This window comes from Xenopus tropicalis, chromosome 2 (assembly GCF_000004195.4).
Source record: "Xenopus tropicalis strain Nigerian chromosome 2, UCB_Xtro_10.0, whole genome shotgun sequence".
Lineage (NCBI taxonomy): Eukaryota > Metazoa > Chordata > Amphibia > Anura > Pipidae > Xenopus > Xenopus tropicalis.
In genome coordinates this window covers 106,733,207-106,760,733 of record NC_030678.2, presented here as the reverse complement: position 1 = coordinate 106,760,733, position 27,527 = coordinate 106,733,207, and the positions used below count along the sequence as shown (strand labels likewise).

Genomic DNA, 27,527 nt, shown 5'->3' with positions numbered 1-27,527 from the left:
GCGATGTGTGGCGAATTTTCTCGCCGTTTTTTACACAGCATAATAAATATGCCCCATAGTGTAGCCTCTAAAGAAACAAGATTGCACAAGTAAGACAAGATGGCACTGTGTCGCTTCATATCACTATTACCCTCATTGGCCCCTCATTTGCACTTCAGAAACCACCAACAGCTAAACAGGCATAGTTGTGGATATTTTATGAAAAGGACATAAAGTCTATGTGCATTGGTGGGGCATTCTATCTGAAGAGTGAATTGGGTTGCCCATTTATTGTGAAGTATGCAAGTAACCCTGTATTAACCATCTAATCAGAAGATACATGGCCCTGTGCACCAAATCAGGAAATCTTTTAATGACCTTGATACAGAAAAATATATGTCCATTATTTGCTGTCCTGAAATTGGTCTCCCCGGAATATGGAAGGTATTATAGAAATAATCAGAACAACAAAGTACTTTACTCAGCCTGTATTGCCAGGTTGAAAAAAAAGTAAAGCAAGGTGCTTTGATGCCACAATTAAATACCTTATTTGACCCTCTGAGATTCCAGTTAATTGCTGGAAAACAATATAGGATAATATAGGATATAAATATATTAAAGTATACAGTATATATATATGTATGTATAAATTATGATGTATACAATAGCTGTGCCTAGCACTTGCAGTCCTGAAAGGCAAAGTTAAAAGGAAGACGTGTAGACTGCTCGTGAGACTCTTAAGCTGGCCATAAATGTTAAGATTTATACTCATATAATCATACACGTTAAGTTTATCTTTTCATTATCGTAGGACCAAGCTTATCCTGAAACGATCGTTTAAAATTACGATTTGTTCATCAACGAAAATAACCATTTTAAGCAATATCATCTGGTTGAATCTAGGATAACTGCCTGCTTGGCCCTGCAAACAACTGGACAATGGGCAAATTTAATATCTAACGATGAAAATGTTAAGATCTGCCCGATCGATTTTGTGACCGATGTCAGATGAAAAATTGCCAGATGTGCGATCGTCAGATTGCACTGAAATTGGTCATTAGGGAGAGCAAAATCTTAATGTGTATGGCCAACCTTTAGGCTTGGTTTATGATCTGCTGTGGTATCTGCTTTCCAACTTACTGTACTTGCTTAAAATGAAAGTATATACAGTCTTTTTTAGAAGTAAATATGTAAAAGTTGAAACATGGAATAAATTACAGTCCTACTCTGGTAGTGCCCTGCAATATAACATTTGAAGCTGTTTCATTGCCCAGCAACCTGAGAATAAAAATGGTATCCCCCCCACCCCACAATAAAAAATGAAAAGCACAGAAACCAGCATGTGCATAATTTACAAATATGTTCTTGATTATCATGGCAAGACAAGTGCAGTGAAGAATAAAACGGATTGTTTTACTGCTTGTGCCCACAGCATATAGGTTTATGCCAATTAGCCCACGGAAGAATATACACAGGGAATGTCTAGGCATTAAGACAACCAATCTACACCATTCACTGTGACAAGAATTGTTGAAGTTATTTCCTTAAATGTAAGCAGCAATTGAAAAACAAAAGACAATATGGCAGTGATGCATACATATGAATGCAAATAATAGTTCCAAAGGAATTAAAGTAAAAAAAAAAGTGTACAAAAATAAAAAGTACAACATTTCACTGTCATTTTTATCTCTTTAGTCTCAAGTAAGACTATGGCTTTTCTGTCCATTCTGAATATTCTTTTGTCCATCATACTAGTGTTTCAGGAAGGGTATCTGGGTTATCTGCAGATAAGAGTTCCCAGATTTGCCACCTCTCTCTCTGCCAGTCCTGCCAGTCTTGTTCTGTCAGATTTCTACTGTTCTGGTTATTGTCTGGTATTTTCTGAGAAATCTGCCTGTTACAAGTAGCTTGTTCTGTAACTTGAGTCCTACCCAATGATGTCCCAGCAAGTGTCTCTGATTTTGGCAATCTCCACAAACCCTGCTCATGTGAAAATACTGGGGAACGGTGAGTCTGTGCTGCACTTTGTTTGGCAGAGCCTGGGTATGGAGGAGGAAGGCGGGCCTCATTTTTACTGACATCGATATGCTGCAGATATAAAGGCTTGGGTTTATTCTCGATATAAGATAATGATGGATCTTTATTAGTGATGTCCTCAGCATTGCTGCTGCTAAAGTGCTGATCACATCTTGAAGAGTATTCCAAGTTTCTTTTGCCTGACTCAGTCTGTGGATTGCTGCATACTCGTGTCACGGGAATGTGTGATCGGAACTCAGGAATGGCAGATGATGTCTGACTTCTCCGTATAGTAGGCTTTCCATTTTCCAATTCTTTTACAGAGTTTTTACACTGCTGCCAGTTCTGACCATGGTTTCCTTGGAGCGGACAACACTGTCCTTGTTGCAAATAGCTATTTTCATAGATATTCCCATATGAATCTGTAAGTAAAAGAAATAGACTGAAAAAAATGTATATATGCATATAAAGCAAACTGAAACAGATTCTCTTATTTTCCTACATTTCATACTATTTTTTCTTCCTTTTATTTCGTACCATTTATTCTTCCTTATGCTTTAACAAGATGCCCAGTGTCTCTTAACGTAAAGCCAAAGCACTGATCTTAATCCATCAGACATCTATGGCACCAGTTAAAAAAATGGATGTGCAGAAGTATAATCTGGCAAGTCTGAATAAGAAGAAGCAAATCTGCTTGGAAGAATCGGCCAAAATCACTATTAACTTAACCCTGAAGCCTTTTGCAAAGACAGACAGGGCAATAGTTTGCTGCGATTTTTAAAAACCCAGTCATGGCGATTAGCAACTAATTCCATACACAAATATACAAGTCATCGCATGTGAAATCTTCCTCACAGTACAAATTGCCATTATCTTAGCAATGGTGATTAGTCGCTGCAACTGGGTTTTTTAAAAATCGCAGCCAATTGCCACATCTGTCTTTACCCTTAAAGCTGCTATTGCTGGAAAAGGTGGCTTTAAAAAGTGTAGATAGTATGAAAACTCTGACTTTCTCTGAGTTAAAGAAAAATATCTTAAGGCTTCCATAAACAGTTAAATATTAAATAAATCCAATAGGATTGTGTTAACTCTAATATCTCTAAGGATTAATTATATCTTAGTTGGCATCAAGTACAACGTACTGTTGTATTATTACAGAGAAAAAGGAAAATATAAGAACTGTTTGCTAAATAAGGTGGAAAACGGCATTTCTGTATTTTGGGGACTTTTGCATATGGGTATCTGGATAATGCATCCCATACCTGAACAGATTTTCTTCCAACATAAAACATATATTGAAAAAAAATTATGTTTGTGTCAGTAGTTACTGTAAGGGCCGAGGGGAATAGGTGAGGAGGGGTGTTGCAGGTCACATGGTCATTGACAAGGACATTGACATAGCACAGACAACAACACAAATTTGTGATTTCTTATTTCTTAAAATTACAGAATTGCCCAATGGTCTGAATACTTTTATTTTTTTTCTTGATTTAGCATAGGATTAAATTATTATATATATAGGCAGAAAAGCTTTCAGCATTCCAGGGTTTATACTCAGCTGCATAAATATTCAATTGCTTTTATTGAAAACCATAGCACAATATGTCCTCTCTCCTTCACAGAAATACAATTTAATGTGTTTTTTTAGGAGCTATTTCATGTTGAAAAAAATCCTAAAAATAAGTAGGCAAAATAACCATTATAATCTTGTGCGACTTTTTTTCTTAACAAATACAGTCTTCTGAATCACAACTTTATTGCTAACGCATTGCACAAAAAGTAGTCCAACGTTTCGGACCTCAACAGGACCTTTTTCAAGGATAGTACAAATAGTGTTTAAACCACTTTAAATACACTCATAATACAATGAAAAATTGCACAATCCCCATCAATAAACCATTATGTGTTTATCCAATCATATTGTGTATTCGTGATTTAAAATCGGCCAATACCTGACCCTCTTTACTCATCATTAGTGCATACATATTAACTTGTTATAAGTATTAAAATCCGTAAAAAATGTGTAAACTGCGGAATGATTTAAAATATCATATATCAAACATACTAATTTAGTAACATTGCACTAAAAATTATTCTATTTATATAGTATGCTTAATACCTCAAGAAACATTTCCAAAATACAATGCACTCTCCACTGCTAGCAATCTGCCATAATGCTTAGAAGTTCTGTTTTGAAGAAATGATTAAACACTCTCCAGAAATTTTCTTTTACAGTCAGTTTTGAGGGTCCATTTATTACCTCTTGGGCAGTGTGTAAAGTGCAAAAAACAGGCGTTTGTGGTTTCCACACTGCCTTGTTATTGTAGAATTGCTGAATGTCTCTGATCTCCATTTCAGAGATACCTGCTGTAGCCCCCCCAATGAGTATATCACTGCCTGTATACTCCCTACCACCTACCTGCCAGAGGAAGCAGGCCACAGGGGGCCAGGTCCCTACCGCCTAAACCACCTTAGAGCAAGATAGACATAACACATTAAGAAGAGCTCAGTGCCTAAGCACTAAGGGGCTTTTGTGCCCCTTAATGCTCTTAAACTTCTGACTAGGGAAATTCTACCTAGGGTATTGCCCAGTTCCAAATCTACTAAACCAACCCATTTTTCAGAATTCAACTACATTCACACAAAATGATTACTAATGTGGAATAAGGCTAGGTAAACTCATGACCTTAAGGAATGCTAACAGCAGCCATGAAGATATGATGTACTCTTTAAGTTAGGGAAACACAGGGCAGCAGAGCACGATACCAACAGTTTCTACAGATCTAAGAACCAATCATAACTTAGGAGCTCAGTTACATGCAACATGTAGTACTGGATTCAGATCCCTTGCTTGTGTATTTTAACTGTGTTAGGTATAAAGGTGAGAGATGGAATTAAAATGCATTCAATGTCCAGAAAGGACATTGACCCAAACTCTACCTGTCATTCCTTGATCTTTGCATGTAGATTTTAAAGTTGAATGCCAGGTGCCCCATATATTGAAATTGTCCTCTGGAACTTCTGGGGGAAAAAAGGATCCACACATGAAACATTCATTTAGATATAAAAGAAAGCAATCACATGCTGCTGTCAAACATCATGAAGAGTTAAATTATATAAGAAAAATTAAAATACAAAAATCATCTATTTAAAAAAAAAAAAAAAAAAAAATGAAAACAGTTTTAAGCCAACAAGTGTTCAGATTCTTTATAATACCTTTACCTCAACAAACAAACAACAAAAAACCAATTAGGGATGCACTGAATCCTTATTTTTGGGATTCAGCTGAATCCTGAATCTTTTTTCCAGGAATCCCAAACCACAATGGAACCCTAAAAAAATCTGCAAGCTAAAATGTGTGACCTAAAGTCAAGTGACTTTTAGGGGCAGATGTACTAAAACTTAAAACTTAAACTTTTTTTAAAAATGCAATGTCAAATGATGCCCCAGCTTGCATTGGAAACTTGCTATAACTTTCAGGCATCAGTGTAAACCATTTTATCTGACCCCATGATTTACTAATACGAATTCTGCCCCCAGTCCTACTACCCCAGTTAATAACTCAGCAACTCAGCACAGTGAAAAGTGACTTTTTAGGCCAATATCAGTAGGGGCAGCTTCCTTCCTGCCAAGGTATTACCCTGGATAGTAGGTGCTTTTGCTTTTGAGATTAGCAATTCATGGAATTATAATAATTGGTTTATACTCTCAAAAACAGGAAACATGAATGGTTTATACTCATAATTACAGGAACATAGTTGCATACAAATAAAATATTAAGTGAAAATTCAAAACACAAAGTATATATATATATATTTATATATATATATATATATATATATATATATATATATATACATAGTCCATAGAAAGCACTCACAGCATGTATATCCAAAAACGAGTAACGTTTATTTAAACAAAAATATCATTTTTGTTTAAATAAAAATTGATATTTTTGTTTAAATAAACGTTACTCGTTTTTGGATATACATGCCATGAGTGCTTTCTATGGACTATGTGGATTTTGTGGGTCAGCACCCGGCCGTTGCTTGTGGGATTGGTGAGTGCAGATTTTCGCGTAGTTATATATATATATATATATATATATACATATGAGATAACAAAATTCCAATCAACATATTCACTTACCCTTATTACACCACTGTGTAGAGGAAGAATCCTTGGTTTTGGACAATAAATGCCCAACCAAGGTGTGTGGTTCAGGAACCTTGTGAAGCTTCTCTGAATTAACACTGTCCTCTTGCCTGGAAATAGCACGTTCAGACAGGACTGGAGAGTTATTGTCATATGGAGAAACATCCCCACTAGAAGCTTTATTAGAGTCTGTGGACGAATGTCTTCCTTCAGAAAAAGATGACTCTGATCTCAGCAACTCTGGACTTCTAGCAAAAAACAGAGAACAAGATTAGAATCCCCACTGCACTTTTGCCCTGTACTAGTGATGTCTAGTGAGGAACTGTTGTCTGTAAAAGAGAAATAGGTTTTCAAATAACATGGAATGCAATTAGCAGGGCTACACTAACTGCAGATTTACCACATTTAATTTAAATGCAATATTCTCAATGACATTGCTCTTATAGTAAAATTTCAAATGAGCAGTATAACCTTTAAAAATATTTAAGACCAATTATCGGTCCTGTAAAAATTTTAAAAAAAATCCTCATTAAACAAATTCTTGTTCTCATACTGTAGTATCATTTTGGAAATAAAATAAGTTTTACTTTAAAATTATATTCTATTAAAACCCCCACCAGGGGTCAGGCTAGCACTACATGAATGATATATTGCAAGCATACGCTATGCTATATCGACGGGCTACATTGCAACAGATTTCCTGGCACTAAGTTTAGAGGGGCTCCATTTAGCCGTTCTAGCCTGTGGACACTGGGTTGCAGTAAGATAAATGTTAAACATGTAATCATCTATTGAGCAGAGACCTTTCAACCTCCTGTCAGATATATATACGGTATATATATATTATTATTTTTGTTTTTGTTTTTTTGTTTTTTACATTCATTTGTGAATTTCTGCAGTATGACTACCAAGCCCAGAGGTTTTATTAGAGACTAATGGGAGTATTTGTTGGCAGGGGTAGCTGCACTCCTGCCAGGTTTAGGTAGGTAACAACAGACTTTTTTTGCTACCCATCAAGTACCATTATTATTTACAGAGATTACAGAGGAAGCACTTTTGTGCCTTGTAATGAAGACACGCTTTCTGTTTAATAAGATTCAAAGCACAATGACAGCCATTGAGAGCCTGCTGACTATGGATGACTTGGTTGTTTTCTGCGACACAGGAAAGTCTGTAGCAATAGCACCGATTATTTTGCCCTTTTTTACTACATACTATATTCTCTGTTAAGAAAATTAAGCAAGAATTTACAACCCTTATGAATGTATATGCATATCGGTCAACCCACGACTTGGCCTGTGTTTTAGATTTCGGCCCCCTTATGTAATTGAGTTTGACACCCCTGCTTTACAGGGCCAAGGAACTCCTTTATAAGTGTACATTATTCCCTATAAAATCAACATTTTAGCCATTTTTCAATAGCCCCAGGTGATTCTATTGAAGTAGATTTGTGAATGTTGTACAAAGGTGAACAACCCCTATAAAAGAGGCACAAGCAAGGATCACTTTAAGTACCTGTGTATGGACTTATATGAATTAAGGTGGCCATACGTGGGCCAATAGGAGCTGCCATTGGACAGAGCTGGCCTGTGTATGGGGCCCTCAAGTGGTCCAGATATTTGGCTGAAAAACAGCCAGATGTTGATCAGGCAGGTTTCAAAATCCTGGCAGGATGAGGAGCGCATCAGCGTGTTGACGCAGCTCTCATCTTGAATTTCATCAATGTGAAATGATCGTTCAACCTGAGGGCAAAATGATCGGATCAATCTGATATCACACCTCTCAAGTTGGGCATATCAGGGAAAAGATTTGCTCATTGGGTGACCTTGCCAAACAAGTGCATCTGTCAATATATGGCCAGCTTTATAATGATGCATGGGTAGATCTGCAAATGCGGCATTTCAGAGAAGTAAACTTATAAATTGTATATCTAAACCCCACTCCCTATAATGCAATTAAAATTACTTTTATGCATAATAATAATGTATTATACATTATATTCCCTGTAAAGGTTATTCAGAAGCCAATGCTATGTACATAACAATAGACCTCCGTGTTTTGTATAAAGTTGTAATACATTTTGTATAACTTTGTTGTCGGCTATGAATCATTTATGATTCCCTGAACAGTTTCTTTGGTCTTTTTGACATTCATCACATGTGGGCGTTGTGACTCATTCCATGAAACTGTATTTAAGAAACCTGTTGCTATGTTACAGGATTTGACTTGATGCGTATCTCAGAACATCTATTCTCTGTGTAGGGATTATGCTCAAAGCCACTGTATGTATTGTACCTCCGAGATACCAAGCAGGAAAGCTACTGCATTATAATTTGTTGTGATAAAATTGCAAAGATATTTATTTGCCTGATCTTCCTGCATCTGTCAGTTGGAATCCTGAGTAAGCAGTGCCACAGATATGCAAGATGTGAATAACAGGAGAGAGTTGCACAAAGTAACAATAGAAAGGAAGCCAAAACAGCACCTACAAAAATAGGGTTCAACCCTCACTGTTACGCTACACAGGAAAGTAATGACACATGAATACGTATCTCCGACAGATAGATGACAGGAAGGAAGGAAGAAAAAAGCGAAATCTCGGAAATAATGACGGACTAGAAGTCCCTACTATGTAATTTCTACTTCTAGTGATGTAGCCTTTGCAGGTAAGTCCCTTTGATGTTGTACAAAAGCACCACAGAAGCTGCTAGGATCTCTCAGCGCTCTTCATATTGGCTCCCACTTATGCCAGGCTTCCATTCTGAATATAGAAATGGCACATGGTTTTATGTGCTACAGATTTAACAATGGATGTCCACCCAAGAACTGTTTTGCAAGAAATATATAACTCAAAGCAATATAAATAAATGGTTTCAATGGTTTTAAAGTTATGTGTAAATGTAATTGCAACTGAAAGCAGTATTGGTTTATCCTTTTTTGTTCTCTGGTTCTGACTCTTGAAACAATTTAGCATGGCAAGGCACTCTTTTGGGTGGACCTCATCTTTCAAGCACACAGGAAAATTGTGTATGACATGTTCAACACAGTTATTATTGGGCAAGAAGATTGCAATGCATATGCAATTTTGCATACCAAACTGCAACCTTCCAACTGTGATGGAATAAGAACTCCCAGCAACTTCAAAATCATACCAGCTGCTCTATTATAAAATGTTAGAAAGACAGCAAGGTAATCAAAACAAAGAGAAAAAAATGAGAAATGAGAGGTGGGAAAAGTGATGGGCTAAGAAAGATGTTGAAGGATTCTGGGAGATTACAGAAATAGTCAAGAGTGGACCCATCTTCTATCTCCATCATTGCTCTTCTCTTACTATATGTATATAACTGCAGTATCTCTCTTAAATAATGGAAGATAGTTTTGAAATTAAGCATTATTCTGGCAATCAGGTAAACACTATTTCATATTGAAAGCACTCTAGAATTCAGTAGGGAAGGAGTATTTACTCTACATCTGTCACCCCACACAGTGCTGAAAGCATTCATGTCAATATGTTTATTACATGAGGCCTGAAAAATGAAAATGGGTGATTTCTCAGCAGATGCATGTCTGTTTATATAAAAGATTATTTTTCTTTCTATCTCATTGCCATTGGGTAATATTTAGTTGCTTTAACATAGCCAAGTTACTGTAATTTGAGAAAAGGAAAAATAATGAAAGAATACAAATAAAAATAAGAAATAAAATAAATAAATAAATAACAGTGTGTATGAGCAACAGCAGCTTTTTTAATATTTCCTCTGCAAAACAGAAACATACTTAGTCCATATAAGCTTAATGAACTGGCAGAAAAAAATGTTGTACTTACGATGACTGGGAAGCCTTCCTTCTTAGCAAATAGTCCACTACATCTGGGTCAGTCTCTAATAGACTAATAAGAACTTCATTCTGTAAATCAGGAAGGACCTTTAAATCAAGAACAGGAGAAGAATAAATACTCCTTGCAGATAGTGACCTGGTAAGAATTGAACTTTAGGTCCCAGCATTGTAAGGCAGCAATGCTAACACATAAATATATGTGTGTGTGTGTGTGTGTGTGTACCCCTACATAGGCACAGAGGTAAAGAGATTCTTAACCCCTTCAGATTTTCAACACTCGAAATAACACTTCCCCTTACATTAAGAGATTTCATAGCTAGACCAGGTCATTTCTGTGTTCTGTTGCCAAAAACAATAGAATTGGAGAGAAGCCCTTCCTGCATAAAACAGCTAGGAAAAGAACATCGGCCAAGAGTTATTTCTAATCTCAAATGAGTGGGGAAAAAAGTTATAGCCATGTCTAATGCTACACACATTGCAAAAAAACCCAAAAATGAGCAGTTCAAGGAAGCAATGGGCATAGACATACCTTCTTTTTTTGTACAACTATGGTTTCTGTACCATTATCGGACCTGTTATCCAGAATGCTTGTGACATGAGGTTTTCTGGATAAGGGCAATGTGGGTCTCCATAAATTTAAGTCTACTAAAATATTATTTAAACACTGAATAATTTTAACAGGATTGTTTTGCCTCCAATAGGCCTCTAACAGGATTAATTATATCTTAGTTGGGATCAAGTACAAGTTACTGTTTTATTATCACAGAGAAAAAGGAAATATGTTTTAAAATATTTGAATAAAATGGAGTCTATAGGAGTTGACCTTCCCATGATTTGGCACTTTCTAGATAACAGGTTTCTAGATAACCCAAACCTGTACAAATACAGCCTTAATTAAATCCAAATTAACAGACATCTATTGCTACTTTTTAAGCTTTTACCAATGAAAACATCAACTAGGTTTTAGAGAGTAAGAAAATGGAAGAACCAGTGAGAATAGGTTCCTAACCTTTTAACCCATTAACCATTATTTACGGGTAACTGAGCAAATTCCGATCTTATTATGGTATTATCTAAATAGTTTAGTCAGGCTGTACATTTTAAATCACATGGTCCTTATTTTACTAATACCATTTGCCACAAAAGAGTTAAGTGGCAGAATTTCTGGAGTCTTAACTATACTGCAAGAAGTTACAGCACTATTGTCATTAATGTATGAGCAAGATTCCATATTCAACTTATATATGAACTCTTACCATAAAAAGACTTTCAAAGTTCTCAATCATCTTCTGTACAATGGCAATAATTATTGTACTTTCCTCTGCGCGGGCAGTACTCTGAACTGTAAACTCTTTGTCGGATGACTTCTGCTTGTGCAACAAGTTAGGCCCAAATATTGTGGCCAGGTTTAATGATGTCATTTTGTTCCCAGTTATCTATTAAAAATCACATTAGACACAGCAGAGCATGAAAAGAATGTTCATGAAAGCATTTTTATTGGATATGGCTACTTTGTTCAGCGGTCATTTTTATGGTATTGCTTAGTGCAGCAAACAACCTTATTTGTATATAGATATGCATCTCACAGTCATAAGAGCTTAACCTTATACTTAATAATAAGAGATGTTGATGGCACCCAAGTAAAGGTTGACTGTTTGTATTGATTTTTTACCAGAGCTTATATCTGAAGATATGTAAAATGTTTCCTAAAACAACAGTTTAGGCATCTAAACCCCTATGTCAGATCAAATAAAAAATAAGTTTGGCTGATGATCTCAACTCCTGTGTGTAGATTTAATGCCTGTCCTGGAAACATTTTTAGACGTGGACGGTTTACTGCATGAAGGTTGAATTGTAAAGCCAATTTAATAACTTGTACTGAAGCATGAGAATACAGTTTGCTACAGCATTTACACAAGCTAACTTTGCTTCTAATCCACCTAAAAAAAACACCCAACTTTATGTATATACAGTACGTAAGACTGTGAGTTACAAATTGCGGTGTATTTTGATTAGCCTTCTGCACATGAATCCTGTAAGCTTACCTCTTGACCGTCTTTGTCCATTGTATCATCTGCATGGTTGGCAACAGTAGACAGGAACTGCAATAGCCTGTGTAGTGTATCGCAGTTGCAGGGAGGTAGCAGGTAAATGAGTAGTTGTAATGTACAAAGTTGGTCATCTGTGTCTAATACTAAAAAGGACATATGAGAAAACTTTTAATTAGCAGTGCTTATGTTCATGCTAGTATGTACATTCTAATGACCAGAATTACTAAGCCCTGTTCCCTGTGGCTAAGGTATATCATAGTTTAGAACTGGCAACGTGGCCGGTAAAGAGTACTCTCATCAAAATGAACAGTGTTTATTTATACTTTGTAAGAAGGCAACTTTTAATTTACAATAACCAGAATAAAATCACATTGTATTTACTGCTAATTCTACTAATCTGTTACTAACATTTGTCTCTAAAACTATAGACTGGCACTTCCAGAAGCCTCTGGTAGTTTGCTTGGCACACATGTCCACAGTAAGACTCAAGATATCTTGAAATTTAATGCTGAAAACCTGCATTTTCAGAAGATCTTCAAATTTAATGCTGTAAACATGCATTTTCAGAAGACCTTTTACACAAGGAGGTGCAGTACTACTAGAATATATGCACCAGGATGCCTCCTACTCCACACCATCAAAACTCAACTCTTCCCCTTACAATTAATTTGTTTGAATGAAAACTGACAGGTGAGTTGTTGGAAACAGAATATAGTGTAAAGCACTGTACTTATACAATATAAAATTATCATAGGATGTATTTGCTTCCTTCATATTTGCAACTGTATCATTTATGTATAAACCAATACAGATTCAATCACAAAGCAATCCTCTATATTGATTATATATTTTTTTTTCAATCCTGTATAAACTGTCATTACCAAAGTAAGCAATGTGCAAGCAAAGCCATGATCATTTGTACCCAGCCTGTGTGATCACCCTGATTGGCTGCCTGACTTGTGACCTCACTGTGCTGCCAGTTTTCCTCCTGTGACTTACACATATGTACATAATGACACCCAAACCTGATAGCAGTTGGCATTGATTCCCGATTGTTCATTGTGCTAAACAAATCAAGTATAAAGTTGTTCAACATACACAAAGTATTAATAAAAGCTGTATAGAGTTCTCTGGTTAGAAGGGGATCCGGCATATCTCTCAGAAATTCTTTTAGCAATGCAGCAATATCATGAACACTGTGTTCTTCGTCTAAAGCAACATCTATGCCACGGTCAAACTCTTCACGTAACTGAAAAGGAAAGAAAAGATTTCTAGGTGTTACCTTCAGCAACAAACTATAGCAGCAAACTATGGCTTCTAACAGAACACTTGGCAAGCACTGGTGCACATTTATGTTGCATTTAGTAGGCTTATTAATATCCTATGGCTAACCACATACAGTCAAGGGCTCATTCACGTTGACAAGTGAAGTTGTGGTCCCTGCAATTTCCCTGCAGTTAGTTGCATGTAATACCAGTTTCATCAAAGCTACTTTCATCAAAATGCACTCCTTACGCCTCCTTATAATTGTGCTTAGCACTGCTCAGTCTTTCCTGCCTTCCATTCCAAATCGAGGGCTGCTGCATCTATTGACGCAGGGGAGCCCTGGAGCTACTGCCATCTCCTGACATTGCACCTCAAAAAATTGTGCGCAGATATCACTCACACACCAAACATCAGTAATTATGCCAGCCAAACTTCCACAAAATTGTGTCTGATAAGCAATGAGATTAATGCACAGTTGCAGTCATTTTGGCAAACTGGAAGCAATTGCATATGGTGCAATTGTGCCAAGCCCATCAACCTCTAGTGATAGCAATGATGCTGCAATGTGGGGAAAAGAACATGATTATCTTGTAGAATTAAGTCTAAAACAACAACCAGAGTTTATTCTTGAAAATGTTTCACCACTCGTAAGTTCAATGGAACCGTTATGATTGGATGCCTGTGACTGTACTGATGCCTGTGAATTCCCTCACTAGAGTTTGATGAAAAGTCCAGTTGTTTTTGACTTAATTCTACTAGATACTGTATATAATGACCTACACTTTTTGATGTACATGTGCCTTTCCATTTGCATGTCAAAGATTTTCACTTAAACAAGTTACACAGTAGCACGAAAAATGCAGGACATATAAAAACTAATCTTATTTAGTACCTAAATAGATAACAGGACACTTCCATTGTTGTCATTATGTAAACCTAGACAAGATAATATAAGTTGAAATAAGAGTAAATACCTGTCGTACTCTCTTTTTGGAACTTCCAACCCTAAAGATCCCAACTGTTTGCAGCCCTGTAAAAAAGATTACTTTAGAAAAATATAACTATTGCTTATACATATTAAATATTTCAAAAATAAAGGGTCAGCATGTGATCTAGGGTAAAGTCAGAACATTTAATATTAAACAGCAATTCAATATTGATATTCATATATGTTTAGTACAGGGAAACATTAAGACAAAATAACAATTGGGTCAAATTACTTGCAAATTGTACAAAATACTACAAACAGGTTGGGGGGTGTAGGGTAGTTACTTGATTTATTATACTACACAAGTTTCAATGCGTCATGTGACAGAAATGATATCAATAGACACTGAATATAACTGATGACATCTCTAAGCATTGTTTAAAAGGATATAAGTTACAGGATATTCATGGCTCTTGTATATTATAAAGATATATTTACAGGTTATATATGATAATTATTTTATTATAATGTCATAAAGAATAAGCTTATAGTTCCATTTTTGATGTTACTCTGTCATAAAATAGAGTTGTGGGCTTACCATACTTTTCTAAATGCAAACAGCAGCTGTCCACAAGCCTGGGAACTTGCCGGTAGATAGGGTTCAGGCTTAACTTTTTATCCCTTTCTTTTTCTTTCTTACTTTGAGTTTCTGCTGGCAGTGACAGCTGCAGAGCTTCTAGGAGTCGAGACTGATTGTCATCAAGATCAGTAATAGAGTCCACGGACATTGCACCCTGCAATATAAACATATTTTAAGCTAAAAACATCAATTAGTGCATCACCCACTAGGGTTCCTAAACTACAATGAAGTTTTCTCAATCTTGAACCTCTGGCTCTACAACTGCTCCTGAGACGAGACTCCTGGGGATTGTGGTTGAGTAACATCAGGAAAGTCAGTCTTTGAGGATAACCCTATTAGGGTTAACTCTATGAACATTGGTTGATTGAAGAGCAAGATTTCAAATGGTGTCACACAGCTCACTTTCCAGCTCATTTTCATGCCTAGTATATTGTTAATGCACAAAACTGGTAGTGGATGTCAATTGTCAGTTTCCAGAGCAAGTTCTACTGATAATATTGCACTCTTGTCCATAGCATCAGTGATTGTACCACTGCGACTTCTATTTTTGCAGTGATCGCTAAGGCAAAAGAGTGAAGTCTACATGAGTAGAGTCTACATGTTATATGATTATATGGCAATGGTTTTTATGATAACACTATTACTTTAATGACATGACTTCATCTGGGTTCAACTTGGTTCTGAAATGCTATGGATAATGGCAACTTTCCATGATTAACAAGGCAACATGTTCCATGACAACTCTTGCCATGGTAATTGTCTCAAAATGGTTCCATAATTATGCTCTAGACTTTGCCTTGTCTTGTGGCAGTGATCTCTAGCTACAGTGATCTCTAGCTACAATCTCAGCCATACACAACTGCAAAAAGTTACAATTACACTCCCCTATCCAATTCCCAAGTAACCATAATGTTTTCCAGTACTATTTAGTGTTTATTCCTTATATCTGATTAAATGTTAATACACACCACAACATGCTACTGTCAATAATAAAACACTTTATAAAATTAAGTTCATCCAGATTCAGTGTCTTTATTGTTATAATCACCTTTATAATGCCATGGCGAAGACACCTTCCACTTCATCCAGAAAACCTAGCCCCTGCTGTGGCTGGCAACAGTCAGTCCTTTAGACAGTGAATTAAACAAGCTATTTTTTATGGGAGAAGGGTAGGCTTTAAAGGATAACATATTCCTAACTTAAAACTAAGAGATATTATAAATGACAATTCTTGACCTGTACAAGGTTCTTTACCTGACTTTGCATTGTTTTCTGTAAATCTAAATATCCATATAATCCTTACAATTCGATACAGTTGGGAGCACATTATTCTATAAACAGTATCCAGCATAACCAACATGCACTTTTATGCCTGGCCATCTGAATAAGAAAGCATCAAACAAACAGTACGGCATGTGACCAATCCAGAATATATTTATCAGATAGATTCGCCTTTGATTCAGCAATTAGCTGCCCTAGGCTCCACTGGCAAGGAATATAGGAATATAAAATTTGTATGTGTTTGTTTAAAAGTAGGTTCATTTCTAAGCTCAAATGCAGTTCTCTGGAGGGCGTAGGACTTGACACAAGTCATCTGCTTAGATGAAGCTAGATAATTCCTGCAATCAATGTTGTACTTCCAACTTCCAAAATATATACTGGTTCCCACAGTAAGACAGTCTAATCACAAGAACTTTTTTTTTCTTGGCCAAGTCATGTATTTATTTGATCTGGAACTCTGAATAGCTTTGTGGTTTGTTTGTGAGGAAATTAAAAAGCCAAGGAAGCAGATGATATCCAACAAACACCAAACAATATAATACACAGTTCTGCATTCTTGTAAGCAATGACATGCACCACATAGACACGCAGTCGCTGAATGAACTGTAATGGCAAAACCGGGACACCTAGCACCTGCAGTGATGTTTAAATCTCCCAGCATGCTCAGTTAGACAACAGCTGGTGACCCTGGGATGTGTAGTTCCAACCTGACGGGAGAATAATTATGCAGCCCCCTTATTTTCTACAGTAATACTGATTATGATTTATACCTTGACTTTACTTTTCTAGGGAGCAGTGTAAGTATATATATGGCAGTGATCCCCAACCAGCAACATGTTGCTCACCACCCCCTTTGTTGTTGCTCCCAGTGGCCTCAAAGCAAGTCTTCATTCTTGAATTTCTAACTTGGAGGCAAGTTTTGGAGGCATGAAGACCATGGGTACTACCAAACAGAGCCTCCTGTAGTCTGCCAATCTACATAGGAGCTTCAAAATAACCAGTTATAGCCTTTTTTGGTCACCCCAGAAACTTTTTTTCATGCTTGTGTTGCTCCCCAGCTTTTTTTTATATTTAAATGTTGCTCACACTACAAGAATACGCAGGCCTGTATAATTTTACAGTGTAGAAAAGTACATGCAGGGCGGACAAACTAAACGCAGACATGAGTTACAGCAATCTGAGATCTCTTTGTTAAATGGTCAGTGAGAGCATCTTCATGCAGTTTGCTATTAACAGAAACACTTAATCATCAACAAAACATCTTAGATCACATTCTGGTTTCCATCAAGCACTGAGGTAATTAAAAGCTGACAGCTACGCTACATCATCATGATTTAATAGTTTATCATTTCAATATGCTAGGGAGTTGAGATATAATTGAAAACTACTCGCTATCAAGTAATGCTTCTTTGAAAGAATTTCAGCCCAAATATGCAGCTGGTTTGGCCACTGATATTTCACCACTGAAGTAAAAAGAGCCAATATAGCGCATATGATATTCAATAGGAAGGGTGAGTCAGTATGAACATAATCATTTGAAAGTACTACAAAAATGCATTTTTTAAACTAAATTTTCCGCTTTAAATAGGTCCTTGTTATTTATAAAGTACAAGTATATGATCTGTCATCCATAATTTGGAATTAAAATATGGTGATCCAAATAAAAAACTCCTTTATTTGGAAAGCCCCTGGTCCCAAGCATTCCAGATAATAGATCCCATACCTGTATAATATTTTGTTTCCAAATGGAAATCATATTTACTATCTCCAGGTCTTGTCCGTACTCCTGATACACTCAAAAGCAGTCCAAGTAGAATTTGGCTCTAGGCAATACTAAGTGGCCCAGCATCCATTGCTGTGCTGGATAACTCACTCCTGCCTGCCCCGGTCACTCACTTGTGCTCTCTTTCTCTCCTAAATGCATCCCCTACCTACTTGTGCCCTAAACTGCTGCCTCTGTTACATACCCTTAGTCCTGGCCCTGGATCCACTTTTTTACTTTTTGTCTGCATCTCGCTAAATCTTTGCCTTTTCACTACTCACTCTGCACCACGCATCATCCCAACACTTAAATAAAGCATATCTAGCATATGTGAATAAAACTACAAAATCACCCATGTTAATCTTGTAATGCACATACACATGCAAACCTTCACTTATCACTGCTTCAAAACACATACCCACAGAATGTAGCATATAACATACTTATAAGCAATTGAGCTAAACAGAATATTAAGTGTTTATGCCAATGGTATTGACATACATTTGCATTCATTAGTTACAAGCTGAACTACAGCATCTGTAGCAAATACTTATTTTAAAAACCCTTGGCTTATTTCTATTCTGGAAGCATTGATATCTTAACACACTTCAGTTTAGTATAAATGTTCTTTATCCTTTAGATCAGTGCTGTCCAACTTCTACGGTGCCGAGGGCCGGAATTTCTCTAGCATACATGGTGGAGGGCCGCTAATGGAAGCCAGTTTTGACCACTCCCCTTTTTGAAACCACACCCACTTCAAACCACACCTGTTTTATCACAATGGTAGTAGCACAGCAAAATCCCAAATGCTTGGTCCTTACTGTGGGGATATCAACCATCATTCATATGTGAAAGAATTATGTCATATTAAGATATACCCTTAAATTCCATATGCCTCCTCCTCCCCTGTGGATAGCAGAGCAACCCCCAGTACATTATACACCTTAGGGACCATTTAATGGCTATTTCCAACTGCTAACAAACTCCCACAACAAACCCCTGCCAGGTTCACCTCCCACAGGCAGCATAAGGGAGGCAGAGTATGGCACACACAGGCAGCACTCTGCCTGTCCTACCCTGCCTGTGTGTGCCATACTCTGCCTTCCCTATGCTGCCTCTGTGTGCCATACTCTGCTTGCCCTACCCTGCCTGTGTGTGCCATACTCTGCCTGCACTACCCTTCCTGTGTGTGCCATACCCTCCCTGACCTATGCTGCCTGTGTGTGCCATACTCTACCTGCCCTATGCTGGCTGTATGTGCCATACTCTGCCTACAGTACCTATGTCTGAGGTGTGAAGAAGTGAACAATGGGAGTGATTACAGTCTGAGCCTGAGGTGTGAACACTGCAGGGGGTGAACAATGCAGGTATTAAAAGGTGTGAAAAACACAGGGGAAAAAAAGCGAGTCTTTTTCGGCGATTTGCGCGAAATCGCGCCGCCGCGTCTGCCATCCCGCCGGCGACTTACATGTTCACCGGTGGGATGGCAGGGGTAGGCAACTCGGGGAGATTAGTCGCCCGCGAACAGGGAGTTAATCGCGGGCGACTAATCTCCCCCGTGTGCCAGAGCCCTTAAACAATACAGATGGATTACACCTTGAATCTGAGGTGAGAACCATGCAGGGGGCCAGTTAATCTCAGTACCATTTAATGCTTACTCAAAGGTAAGCCATCACAGGTGGGGGGCCACACAGAGGGGGGTCGCGGGCCGCCAGTTGGACAGCACTGCTTTAGATTGTAAGCCGAATTCAGCAGAGCCCTCTTTACCTCAATATTAGTATGTAATCTGTATGTTTGATCCATACACCTTTCTAGTACATTGCTAGGAATGTTTATGCTTTAGAAATATGTGTTAATAATAATGAATCTAAATTCTATGTTAGAATATACATAAGTACTTATTAATTATTTAAGTATCCATATTTCTAGTACAGTTTTTTTCTTGGTATGCTGCCCAAAAGTGTCAGAGTGCATATGAGTGGGCATGTGTGGCATATTAGCTTAGCCAAAGCACAGGTTTGAGGCAAGTGTTGCTTCAAGTTTTCCTGGGGTGAACCATATTGTCCATCTTGCCTCTGCAGTGCACCTGTTTTTGCCCTTTTTACACAACCTTCTGCTAGTGTGGAATTACCACAGATCTCTGAGTCTGTGCCACGACATTCCACATTTTGTATTCACTATGAGGTGAACAGTGCAGCAATTCCCCATGAATGGTAGATCTTGCTAGTCAGAAAAGTCACACAAGAGGGATCACTTACAATTCACCCAGGCAAAAGTGTAAGAACGTGAAGGGGTATAGGAGAGCACCTCTTAGTGCTCATCGAGGCAACACTTGGTAAATGGCTGTTTTGTGCAATTTGCACCAGATAAAAAATCCAGCGTGAGGTGAACAGTGCAGCATCGGGGAGAACAGGGAATCCCTGTCCTTACAGCCTGCCACAAGCACCTGTGGCAATAATGTAATAACCCTAAGGTTTTTTTTAAGTACTGTGCCACTGAAGAGAAACTTACCCTTCTCCTTGCTCGAGGTGCTGCTTCTGGTGTATTGGGGGAGGTTGACTCATTTGGTGTTTCTGAAGTGGAGCTCAGAGATGAATTACTGCTTGAGAGTTCTTTATTCTGTCTCTTTGATCCAAAGGGTAGAATTGATGCTACAAAATCTACAGCATCCTTTTGCTCTTCTCTTTGAGAATCCTGCCGAAGTTTGTGTGCTCTGTCATTGGCAATCACTTGTGATAGTGGCATTCCAAATGCCTGCGGTAAGAATTCTAAAGGAGCAATAGGGGAAAAAATTATCAGAGAGGAACACACAGTACATAATAGATGAGAATATCCATACCTTGAAGACAATGTTGTGGTTGGATTTCTGTATTGTACGGGCGCACTACATTAATAATATAGATAAAATACTTATCTGTGTCTTTAATCTAAAAAAATAGAATCTAATTTTAAATATAATTATGGGGAAATAAATTTCACATATGAGATGTTTTGATTTACTATCTCTATGACACTTTAATGTGAGTCATTAAATCAACCACAATGCATCCAGATAAACAAAAAATGTGCAAGCTATAATACGGCTAAAATGTTGTCACTGTAAAGAAGTTATGTTTAGTCTAAAGAATTGCCATGTAGACTAAGATGCCATCGAAATGCAGTTTTCAACATCTAAAATTTTTTAAGGACATTGCCCAGTGCATCTAGACTTGGCATAGTTATAAATGATTAACCCCAGAATAAGACTGTAGTCTTCTGTAGTTAGCACTGGCAGACTCAGTAAGAGCAACCATGTGTGAAAACTTAAAAGGGGTTGTTTAAGACCTAGGGGTGCGCAAGTTCAAGAGCACTAAGGGGGGCAAAAGGCTGTCCCTAATGCTCATTTCCTGAGCCCTTGCATCCCCCACTGATGCAGCACTCTTCACTAAGCACCAGATGAAAAATCCGACACTCAGTAAAGAGCACAGATGCACAAAGGCTTATGGCTATTTGTACACACCCAAATTCAGTTAGCAAAGTGCAAAAAATTGCCTAATTGCAGACTTTTTTGCTTTTTGCATGCTGCATCCGGGTTTGCAAATAAGCCCTTTAATGTACTGGCCTGGAAGCTGGAACATTATGAAACTTTATAGGGCTAAGTGGACCTCCAATATGTGATACAAAGAAAGCTATATTAGAACACAGCCATTTATATAAGTCAATGATTTTCTTCCTTCTTTCCTAAATTAGTGGCACAATGGAGGCCACTAATTGTCCTCTTTTCTTTCCAGTATTTTGACTTATGTCACAATTTGAAACTTCCTTCTCTATCCAAAACATAACAGACTGACAACTAGGTCACTGCAATAACCATTATGGTCCATACCTATTAACTTTTTGTTAAAATATGTTTACCAAGTCCCTAATGCCAAAATAAGTATTTTGAAAATAATAAGAGTAAAGTTTATCTAGTATAAATAAATTTAAAGCAACTGGACTTGTTTAGTAATCATTGAAGACGTTTCACTACTCATCCGAGCAGCTTCTTCAGTTCAACTGACTGGTATGGGAAGTCCTCAGCATATATACTCTTCCACTAATCCAATCACAATGGCACTTTGTAACTCTTCAGAAAGGTGACATCTGAAACTCACAGAGGTGTGAATGCTGTGGAGTTACTTTGAAAGGATTACCAAAGTATCAAGCAACTCTTCAAACAGGTGTTACTTTTTGGAGTTGCATGAATGGATGTGTGAAGAGTTCTGAAACTGCCGGGGTACAGATGTTAGAACAGCATTGTATGTAGCAGACAGATGGTGTTGAAGTCCCCCGCCTCTGTTAAGGGATGGTTTCTCCACTTTGACATGAATGGCCTCTTTTACACCTCTTTCAAACCAGCGGTCTTCTTTGTCCAAAATTTGGACGTTGCTGTTTTCAAAGGAGTGTTCCTTGTCTTTTAGGTGTAGAAATACAGCAGAGTCCTGGCCTGTAGTGTTCACCCTCCTATGCTGAGCCATTCGCTTGGAGAGCAGTTGCTTTGTCTCACCAATGTAAAGGTCGGTGCACTCCTCGCTACACTGGGCTGCGTATACAACATTGCTTTGTTTTTCCTTTGGTATTGGATCCTTTGGGTGTACAAGTTTTTGTCTCAGTGTGTTGCTAGGTTTGAAAAACACAGGGATGTGGTGTTTGTTGAAAATTCTCCTGAGTTTCTCCGACACTCCTGCTACATATGGGATGACCATATTGCGCCTTCTCTCTGCCTCAGGACGGTATATGTTTATTGTTAGATTTGTGCCTTAACACCACATACTTCAGATACAAGGACCAATTTTACAGGCAAAAACATGGCTGTGCAATGGGTTCACCAGTTTCTCCCATTGTAGCAAACTTGTATATGGAGGAAATGGAAAGGAAGGCCCTACTCACTTTCAATGGAACTACACCAAGTCACTGGTTCAGGTATGTAGATGACACGTAGGTTAAAATCAGATCCAACAAAGTGGCGGCCTTTTCAGAACACATTAACTCAGTGGACAATAATATCAAGTTCACAAGGGAGGATGTCCATGAGAACAAACTTGCTTTTTTGGACTGTTTGATATCCATTCAAGAGGGGGGTATCTTGAAAACAGAAGTATACAGGAAACCCACTCACACGGATCAATATCTGTTGTTCGATTCCCACCATCCGCTGGAACACAAACTGGGTGTCATTAGAACTCTACACCACAGGGCGGAAAGTGTAACAACTGATACAGAGTCCAAGGACAAGGAATGTAAACATCTCAGAGGAGCACTGAAAGCTTGTGGCTACCCAGACTGGGCCTTTGTCAAAACAGGAGCAACTAAGCCCAACAGGAACACCAAAAGGAATAACCGTCCTGAGGCAGAGAGAAGGCGCAATATGGTCATCCCATATGTAGCAGGAGTGTCGGAGAAACTCAGGAGAATTTTCAACAAACACCACATCCCTGTGTTTTTCAAACCTAGCAACACACTGAGACAAAAACTTGTACACCCAAAGGATCCAACACCAAAGGAAAAACAAAGCAATGTTGTATACGCAGTCCAGTGTAGCGAGGAGTGCACCGACCTTTACATTGGTGAGACAAAGCAACTGCTCTCCAAGCGAATGGCTCAGCATAGGAGGGCGAACACTACAGGCCAGGACTCTGCTGTATTTCTACACCTAAAAGACAAGGAACACTCCTTTGAAAACAGCAACGTCCAAATTTTGGACAAAGAAGACCGCTGGTTTGAAAGAGGTGTAAAAGAGGCCATTCATGTCAAAGTGGAGAAACCATCCCTTAACAGAGGCGGGGGACTTCGACACCATCTGTCTGCTACATACAATGCTGTTCTAACATCTGTACCCCGGCAGTTTCAGAACTCTTCACACATCCATTCATGCAACTCCAAAAAGTAACACCTGTTTGAAGAGTTGCATGATACTTTGGTAATCCTTTCAAAGTAACTCCACAGCATTCACACCTCAGTGAGTTTCAGATGTCACCTTTCTGAAGAGTTACATAGTGCCATTGTGATTGGATTAGTGGAAGAGTATATATGCTGAGGACTTCCCATACCAGTCAGTTGAACTGAAGAAGCTGCTCGGATGAGTAGTGAAACGTCTTCAATGATTACTAAACAAGTCCAGTTGCTTTAAATTTATTTATACTAGATATACCATGACCTGGATGAATGAAAATCTTCATAGACAAGAGTAAAGTTTCCTAATGAGTGAAGAGGGTCTGGGCTCACTCTGCACAAAGCTATTGCAAAGGGAATTTGATACCAGCACTGAACCTGCCAGTAAGGAAATTTAAATTAAACTAGCGATTTCTCTTAACATGTACATATTATCGAAATATTATTCTGACAATAAAGACTTGCTGAAAACATATTAAAAAAAAGGCGGGCATCCCTGCTTTTTTATATATATTTCTTGACATATGTTTACATGGTAAATGGGTGGAGGCTGATTTGAAGGAGATTTTAGTCTTCAGCAGTAGCGCTGAGCTGTAGCCCCCCCACTGAATCCTAAAGTCTCAATGCAAGATAATTCTTTTCCATGACAAGTAAAGACAAACACATCTAAAATATTCTTTGTCCTAAAATTTTTGGCTTTAAAACACATGATGTAAATTGTCATTTTCATGATTTTAGGAGTTTCTATGAAGAAACTATATTGCGTACATTTAAAAGTACATTGCATAAATCATATTTTTAATCTCTGGCGTAGGTGGAATTCAATTACCAGTTATTCCCACTAACTTCAGTTTAGTGCATCATAGTATTTACCACAAAACCCATGCATAATCATTTCAGAATTACTGTAGGCAAAAGCTCTCTGAATAATGCATTCATAATTTCTACTTTGTCAGAAGCACATTTTTATTATTGCTTTCATGTCATTTGTCCCCTTAGTTCTTTGTCCCCAGAAAATGTGTGCCATTAACAGAACAAATATTCCAGGTTTCCAAAGTAAAAGATAAACACATGTAATAAGCATGCGCCATGTTTTATTTATTTTCCCTTGTAAGAAAATTATCTAGACATGAACCCCCATGAATGAGATTATGTATCTGATATAAACAGTAAAGCAAACATGTTCCCAAGTTTTAACATGCTAAATGCCAGTATGCATTTGCTAGAATTTTCCCCATTTAACATTTACAAGAATACGTAAAATCACACATTTATTGGCAATAATTGCCCCTAGTCAACATGAGTTCAATGAAAAGGTCTTGTTTTTTTTTGTCTATTGTTTTAATCACAAAAACGCAATGGATTTTGTTATTTCTCAAGCTAAGTAAGGCAAAAAGCAAAACAGATGGTGTGGTATATTGCCCTTTTGGGTTGCAGTCAACTACACAGAAAACTTGTGATGAATGCAGTTTTATCTTTCCAACAGAACACAAAACCTGATTATATGTGTCAGATGGATGTACACACTTCTTTTGTGCATTTGATATAGGAAGCTGTGGTCTTGCTACCTATATCAAATGTACCCTGTGCTGTATTTATAATGGTGACATTGAAATAAGTCACTATTATAAGTACAGCCCTTTACATTTATGCGTGGTTTGCTGTTCATCTAAACAAAATTCACTGGACTGCTATCACAAGGCTAAACAACAGAAAGTATATTTAGCAAATCTTTTCTTGATTTTACCTTTGTCTTTGTTTTTCTCCTTTCCTAATGAGTCCAGTTTCTTCCGCAAAGACTTTTTCCTCTTTTGCCCATCTGCAAGCACATTGTATTCTATTTAGAATTGTTGCAACTTTTAAGCAGAATTACATGATGTTGTACAAATATTTTAACATAATTAATACACTTTTTTAAGTAGTTTATGTAATGAGCCAAATGAGCTGAATTGATAGATACTTACATATAGTCACATAATTAATTAGAGATTAAAAATAAGTAATTAAATCCAAGCTTTCCAAGTATATATACATATATGGAGAGAGAGAAAGAAAGAGAGAAAGAGTACTGCATGCTCAGGGACTTGGTGCAAAAGGTTTATTGAAAAAACTCCAACGTTTTGAGTACAAACAGTACTCTTCTTCAGGGACAAACCAACAGACTGAATACCAACACACAATTTAAGTACCCTCCCACAAAAATGGCACCAAAAAGTGACACTGGTAATTATAGCAACCACTATAAACAAACAAAGCACGGAGAAAAGAAGCAAAAAGAGGCAAAGAAATATAGTCAAATGGAGCAAAAATTGGTGAAACTATAGTGTTACAAGTGTTGCAGTTAAGTGTATGTGGTTATTAGGTTTCAACACATGTATCAAGTGAAAGAATGTTGCAAGAAGTATTCCAAACATTAAAGTATAGGGAATAAGTTTCATATGACATATCAGGAACAAACAGAGCAACAACAGCAGGACTCAAGGCAAAACAGGGAGACATCCTGAAGGACATCATGTGTGTCTGAAACACTGTAAGAGTGAATGGTCTCTCAATCATCATTTGGAGCGAATATATTTCTATCTATACACTACATATTGATATATGCACACATGCATATACAGTCCTTTTAATACAGTGGATAATATTACACTTCTCCACAATGTCATCCAAGCCCTTGTTAAAGGCATTAATGGAATCATAATGGAATGGCCAAATTCACCCAGAAGGGCATTCGACAGCCTCGCTGCCCTCACTGTGAAGAAACCTTTGTGCTGAATGAAGCAGAAATTCTCTTCCTCAAGATGGCCTCTTGTTCTATGTTCTTCTTGCAAAAAAAGATTCCACTCCATTTGTCTATATTGTGCTCTAATGTACTTGTAAACAGTAATCATGTCCCCCCCACAAGTGATGTTTCTCCAGTAAAAACAACCCCAACATTGACAGTCAAAGTTAATTTCTTCCAACTCCTTTACCAGTTTAGTTGTACATACCTACACTCTCTGCAGCTTATTTATATCCTTCTTAAGAACTATGGCCTAAAACTTTGCATTGTGCTCTAGGTGGGGCCTCACCAGAGACCTATAAAGAGACAAAATTATGTTTTTATCCCTTGAGTACCTGACTAGAATAAAAAAGGGATAGAAAAACCTATTTTTTCTCAAAGTATCTGATACCTAGCCTCCATATTCACTACAAATTATTTCAAGTATTTCAGCAATTTCATAACATGATATATGCCCTCATAAAGTAAACTTCAAAAATATTTTACTATTCATATTTTAAAAAGTGGAATCTGAGAATATATCACAGTTTTACAAGTCAGCAATGCAAACTATGAATTCTCTGCAGTACTACAGTATCATAATAATGTAAATATATTGAAAGTCTGTATATTTTAGGTGGACAATTATATAGCTAGTTAAAGGAACAGAAACCAAAAAATTAGAGCTTTAAAGTAACTAAAATATAATGTACTATTGCCCTGCACTGGTACAGCTTGTGTGTTTGCTTCACTATAGTGTGGGACCTGTTATAAAGAATGCTTGGGACCTGGGGTTTTCCAGATAAGGGATCTTTCTGTAATTTGGAACTCCAAATCTCTCTGGATTTCTAGAGAAAAGGGAAATCATTAATAATCATTAATTCATTTTATTTTAATTAATAGAATTATTTGCTTATAATGGAATCTATGGGAGACGGCCT

General features: G+C 37.5%; 1 protein-coding gene across 3 annotated transcripts in view; it reads right to left on the bottom strand.

Moving 5' to 3' along the window:
* Positions 1-331: 331 nt before the first annotated feature.
* Positions 332-27,527, bottom strand: part of arhgap6 (Rho GTPase activating protein 6) — a 134,932-nt gene continuing 107,736 nt past the window's right edge. For 2 of the 3 annotated variants that reach the window (XM_031895642.1, XM_031895643.1), the window contains exons 3-13: positions 25,573-25,644; positions 20,427-20,683; positions 14,831-15,026; positions 14,279-14,334; positions 13,137-13,287; positions 12,033-12,181; positions 11,244-11,423; positions 9,977-10,074; positions 6,145-6,398; positions 4,936-5,016; positions 332-2,417 (exon numbers count right to left, since the gene is read on the bottom strand). In XM_031895642.1, the coding sequence (XP_031751502.1) occupies positions 1,726-2,417; positions 4,936-5,016; positions 6,145-6,398; positions 9,977-10,074; positions 11,244-11,423; positions 12,033-12,181; positions 13,137-13,287; positions 14,279-14,334; positions 14,831-15,026; positions 20,427-20,683; positions 25,573-25,644 (2,186 nt within the window). In that variant the 3' untranslated portion in view covers positions 332-1,725. 3 annotated transcript variants of the gene reach the window in all.